The sequence below is a fragment of the Pagrus major genome, chromosome 15, assembly GCF_040436345.1.
Source record: "Pagrus major chromosome 15, Pma_NU_1.0".
Classification (NCBI taxonomy): domain Eukaryota; kingdom Metazoa; phylum Chordata; class Actinopteri; order Spariformes; family Sparidae; genus Pagrus; species Pagrus major.
Window position 1 is genome coordinate 20,350,072 of NC_133229.1, and position 6,213 is coordinate 20,356,284.

The 6,213-nt window shown below is 43.8% G+C and overlaps 1 protein-coding gene across 1 annotated transcript; it reads right to left on the reverse strand.

Moving 5' to 3' along the window:
• Nucleotides 1-2,432: 2,432 nt before the first annotated feature.
• six3a (SIX homeobox 3a) lies at nt 2,433-5,208 on the reverse strand. Its single transcript, XM_073482297.1, has 2 exons — nt 4,517-5,208; nt 2,433-2,625 (listed from the first exon to the last, which is right to left on the reverse strand). The coding sequence occupies exons 1-2, from the start codon at nt 5,206-5,208 to the stop codon at nt 2,433-2,435; spliced, it is 885 nt and encodes a 294-aa protein (XP_073338398.1).
• Between the last annotated feature and the right edge of the window lie 1,005 nt (nt 5,209-6,213).

A 6,213-nucleotide genomic window follows, 5' to 3' on the forward strand; every position in this document is an offset into this window, starting at 1 on the left:
CTGAGTTTGTTTTTTTACACACCCGTGCCCATAGCCTCCTTTGTTAATAGATTAACACATGTAACCAGTCTAATTAGGCACGTTTTTGTCTGAGAACTGGTTCCCTGGTCTCTACTCTAAATGTTAAACAGCCTCTTTCAGCCTCTTTGCGTGCGCGTACACCGCCCATAGAATTTTATATTTAAGCTTTCAGACTTTGCACAAAAATATCCAAACACACTGCCCGTCCCTGACACCACACTGCAGGCCTAAAAAGACCTGTTGGAGACACTGAAGTTTCACTCTCACACCGAGGAGAAATCTGTGCTGGTGAAAGCTGCACGCCGTACAGTCTCCACTTTCTAAAAAAACTCCTGCGCTCTCCCTGAGCCAAACAGCAGCATCTGTCCTACTTTCTGTTGCCAGAGACACGACTGCAAGCACTCACACAGCGTCGACGCGCATTGCAGAGTTGCCTGCAGTTAACGCAGCGCCGTATTTACATGGGGGAAACCCTCAGCGCTGCTTTTAGGAAGCAGAAATCTTGTGTTTCCACCAAAAAACTATAGCTCCTGCAACAGTGTCCTATAGCAAATCTGCCCTAGTCTGCAGCATAATTGGTTGGGGATTTAGATGGAAAGGGACTGCAGGAGAGAAAGCCTTTTTTTGGAGGGGGGAAATGGTTCTCGTCCGAGGAAGAAAAGCTCTTTTCAGCGGGCCACAATGGGAGATTGGGACAGGGGAGGAGTCCCATCGTGATTAGCCCATTTAATGGCGCGTTTACTTAATTTCTGTATTCACTAGCAACGGTAAACAAAAGGGGAAATAGCACTCACATTTTTAAGTGCTGCATGACGTTGACGTTTGCCAGAATTTGTGTAGTATACAGAGGCAGTCATATAGGGCGATTTTACCTACATCAGGGTGCATTAACACATTTTTAAAAAGTGGTAAAGTGCGAAATCTGTCACATTTTTAAACACAGCTCTAGTTTCCTTCAAGAACCAAACATTTTTACAACAATATAAATAAATAGTCTTTAAAATCAAATCAAGAAAACAAACTAATTTTTTGGGTGACGGGTCCGAGAACGCATAAGCCACGACGAGCATTAATGCCTCCACAATCCAATAATGAGCCAATAGGAACATGTGTTTAGCCACTTATCAATGTCCTTATCCGTAATCGGATGGAGAAGACAGACATCATGCAAAAGAGGTATAGCAAATTGAATACTGTATTTGATTTAGAAATGTATGGTACATTAACATAATAACCACGCAAAGAAAGAAACATTGGGTAGGCTAATGTAAATAAGCGCTTGGAGCGACCCTGGGGCGGCAGAGAGAGGAGAGAGGACAGGAGGAGGGTGAGGGGGTGAGGGTGAGGGAGGGGGGGCAGCCTGCAGACTTGAATAAACGTAGTAACAACAAGCTATTCCACTTTCACATATTTTTCCTTTTTGTTTTTGTGTTTTTGCATAAAGTGTGACCGGCAAACATCATGTCATCATCAAAACCCCACCAACAAAACAGGCAACAAAAACGCCTAGAGCACTTGAGTTGTAAGTTTTGACAAATATTTTATGTAGGAACACCAAGTCAAGAAAAGTGAGGAGGGGATAGAAAAGAGGATGAGACGGTGGGGGGGCGAGGGGGAGAGGAGGGGGAGAGAGCAATAATTATGTACAAGCATATTTCTACACGTATATTACAAGACCGGGAGAATGATCGCATTATTTGAGATATACATAATTCAATATAAAATTTTGAAAATAAAAATAAAAATCTGATACAGTCATAAACGATCCCGTTCGTCATTTTTTTGACCATGTACCCCACACAGGCAGTGACAGAAGTGTATTTAAAAAGGTGCTTACGACTCAAAATGATTGTCTGATGAACATAAAGTAAAACAAAAAAACAAAACAAAAAAAAACAGGATTGCATCTTGTCTGCATGGCGGCATCATCATCATCATCATCATCATCATCATCATCACTTGGACTAAAAACGGAGATGGGGGGGAGGGAAAAAAAAAAAAAAAAGCGACGAAGACACCAAGACGATCTGTGTTTATTCCCTCTGATCGATGTTCCTGATGGAGAATCTTGCACTCAGGATTTTTTTTTCTTTCCCCTGATTACAAAATAAAAAATAATTAAAAAAAAGACATCATGCAAGTAGTCTAGTAGTAGTGGTGGTGGTGGTGGTGGCGGTGGCGGTGGTGGTGTGGGGGTATGAAGAGGAAGGGGAGGCGTGGGTCCTTTGAAAGCGCTTTTAATAAAAAAAAAAAAAACGACGTGCTTTTATCTCTTTTTATTTTAATATTTATATCAATCGGTCCTTTTTTCATCCGAGATATTTCATAAGTCTTTTTTTCTTCCTCTCAGGTCCATTTTCCCTGTAAATATTTCTCTTTTTGTTTGTTTTTGTGTGTTTCTTTCCTCCGTATCATACATCGCACTCCGAGTCACTGGATGTGACGGACAGGATAGACGTCCCAGTATCAACTCTCTCTGTCATACTGGAAACGCTGGTGGTGGGACTGGCCGCGGTCGAAGGCGACTCTGCCGAGCTGTGAGGGGTGAGACCGGCCTCCGAGAGGGACCTCATACCGCTCGGTCCTATTGCTTGGTGCTGGAGCCTGGAGAAGAAAAGAAGCGAGGAGGGGAGAGAGAGGAGGGGGAGAAGAAGAAAAAAAAATGAGAGAAATGGCAATTAGACCTGAGAATGTCCCCCTTTCCCCTCCTCCTCCTGCAAAATAGGGGTTCAAACTCGCCTTTCTTTCCCCCTGCCGGCCCCAGCCATGCATGCATGCTTTTATCAAATAGCCAGCTTTCAGGGGACAAAACACAGCACTATTTAGACTACCAAATGTTGGAGGAAATGTGATGGGTTCTTTTTTGTTTAGTTTTATATTTGATTCCTGCGAAAAGTAGGCACGGTGAACGCGCGTCTGGGATTTAAATGTCGTGTCATATCGCAGGGAGAAAAAAATATAATCTGTAAATCCAGCTTGGTTTGTTGTTATAAAAGCATTTTGATGGCTCTCTTTACAACAACACTTTGTGGCTGTTTTTATTTGAAGTGCATGTGCTCTGCGTTTACTATTCGTCTTCCTGGCTGCACATTTATCTCACAAAGACCCGTGGACTGAACAACAATATGATGCAAAAAAATATCATACAAATAATATATATATATATATATAGGCCTTTGTCCAATTGCAAGATGTCACGAGGCTGTGACACAGATGTATTTCAGTCTGATGGAAGTGGACGTGTGTGAATGAGTGACGTGGAGATCCAGGTTACTCCAATCATCCTAAATGTTTATCTCCAATCCACTCATGATAATAACTGCACCGCGGCGGGATAATGTCAGCCTGGAAATATATCTCTTCATTTAGCAGAAAGATTAGAATAGAGTTCATATGGCTTAGTCGTCCTCCGAGGTATTTTCTAATCAATTATAGCATTTCACTGGAGTGATACCACACTTAATGTTATGAATACAGCCTACTGTACGTCTCCACATGATTTTTTTAATACGCGTGCTCGTTGTTTTTTTTTTGTTGGTTTTTTTTTAGTCGAGTAATATCGATAATATCTCCATTATCCTCTGAGATGATCTCTGTCCACAGTGATGAGTAACATGTGATGTTAAAATGATAAACGCACCAGCAGTGCATGATACATGTAGCTACTACACGCTGTGTAGCTTAAATAAATCATCACACAGCTCTGAGAACAAGCATGAAAATGTTTTAAAATTATCTGTAAATCATGACAATTTCAAATGTGTTTTAAAAAGCAGAGAAAGGGAATAAAGTTTTGTCTAAATACATTTTAAGACTCATCCGGTGTTTTTATTTTTTGACGTTTAACTGATTTAAAATAATTCCTGAAGCTGTTTATACTATAATTACAGAAATAGTGGTGATGCTGTAAATATGTGAGGTGGAGAAATGTTTAGATATTTAATTGGAGCTCTTTTTGGGATTTATTCCACTTTTACGGAAAAACGTAAACAAGCTGTTTCTGTTTAATAAAAGCACTGCGCAATAATCGCCTCGCAAGTTTAACAACAATCTGGTTCGTGACTGTTATATTATTATTTTATTCATCTTATTTCAACAGATAACTTGAATTTAACATTAGTTGTGTTTTTACTGATAATTCTGTATTTTGGTCAAAATCCTTTCAAAATAAAATCACACATCAGCCGGCAGTGTTTGAAGCAGCTCCTCTAAATGATAAAAATATATATATTACATTTTCTGAAGCGGATTTTGGATATTTACAGCAGCTTCTGTAGTGTTTTCGATGTTCATTCTGTTTTCACTTCATAACAAAAATGTCGCCGCAGCCTGCTCCCTCCCCCTGCCAGACAGACTCGTCTTTTTCCTAGACAGCCTCTGTCCGTGAACACAACTACAGTTTATAATCAAACCTTTCCTTTTCTTTACATTTATGTGTTTTAGACAAACTTTCAAACATTCTTGTGTTTGGAGCGTAAGGACATAAATCACCAACCTGTTTTTGGCCGCCGCGGCTCTGTCTCGTTGCCTCCGGTTTTTAAACCAGTTTCCGACCTGTGTGGGAGTGAGTCCAGTGGCTTGAGCCAGTTCCCTTTTCTTGCTGGGATTTGGATATGGGTCCTGTAGGTACCACTCCCGCAGCAGGCTCCGTGTCCGCTCTTTGAAACAGTGCGTCTTCTGCTCGCCGTCCCAGATGGTCCGAGGCAGCGGAAACTTCTTCCGCACCCGGTACTTATCGACCGGTCCGAGGGGACGACCGCGGAGCTTCTCGGCCTCCTGGTAGTGCGCTTCCAGCCACATGGCCTGCAGTTTGCCGTGCGAGTCCTTGGTGAACTTGTGGTTCTCCAGGATGTGGTAAAGGTCTCTGAAATTCCCCGTGTGGAACGCCACCACGGCCCGGGCGCGCAGGATGGACTCGTGCTTGTTGATCGCTTCGCACGCTCCCGGAGCCACAGGCAGGGACCAGAGGAAGCGGCCCAGCCGTTCGATGTCCCCGGTCTCCTCCAGCGTCTCGCAGACGCTCGCCACCTGCTCCGGGGAGAAGTTGAGGGTCGGTAGTTGAAACATGGACAAGTCTTCTGGAGACCTGGTGGTGGGAGCGCTGTTCGCCAGGAGCAGAGGGCGATCAGCGAAGTTTGGCAGGAAGAAATGGGAGGGATAAAGCTCTAAGGGGGATCTGAAAACCATGGAAATGACCTGAGAGAGAAAGAAAATTATCGAGAAAAGGGAAAAACCGAAAAAACACGGCAAGTAAAAAGATTGAATGATTCAATGGCTATCGCCTAATGACACCAGCCTCATAATATCTCCCCCCTAAATCCGCCGTTGAGTGTAGCATTGAAACATTTTGTTTCCCTTTTCTATTGGTCTTCTTGGTGTCGTTGTAGCGTTGTCATGGCAGCCCTGCCAATCACTGTCAAGCGTGCCAATCATTAGCCAGTACGTAGCGCGAGGCTTTCACCACTTGTGCAGCACGCACGGGGGGTTATCAGAGTCTCCGATCTCCACAGCAACCCTCCCACCGCACCGCGCGCATCAGGCACAAGCCAATGCTCGCCTATCTGCTGAATGGAATGAGCAATTAGAGGGTGGAATATTATTGCGATCTTAACGAGGCTCGTTAAAGCTAAAGAAGATATGTAGACTGGAGATGCTTAGCAGAGACGGGGAGGGAGGGAGGGAGGCAGAGGGAGCTTTAAAAGGGTGACAAATGGACAACCAATGACTGCAACTCCGGAATACACGTTTTGAATTGAAGCGAGTCAATTTGCACATTATTCTCGTACAGTTTTTCTTGTAGTAGCTACTTTTTTTTATCTCTTTTTTTTTTTAATCAGTTCATTCATTTTCGAGCGAGAAATAGGAAGGCGTCAGGGTCTACTACGTTTTTCCTTTTCATATATGTTATCACTTTCCATTTTCCTGTTTTCTAAAAGATCACATTATGACACAGTCCTATAATCTTCTGGCTTCTGCCCCGGACCCGTCGATGCTTTTGAAAAATTGCACGTTGGCAATTTTTCTGACGCCGCCCGAGCGTGACTTTCCTCGGGTCGGCTGCTGTGTGGTCACTTTGTGTTTGGTGGGTGCTGGTCCGGGTGTAGCTGCAGTGTGATGCCGCTCCCCCTCCTGCCGTCCCCGGCCTTGCCTCCGGGACGCTGGGCGCAGCCCTGGCCCCCTGCCCGCTGCCTC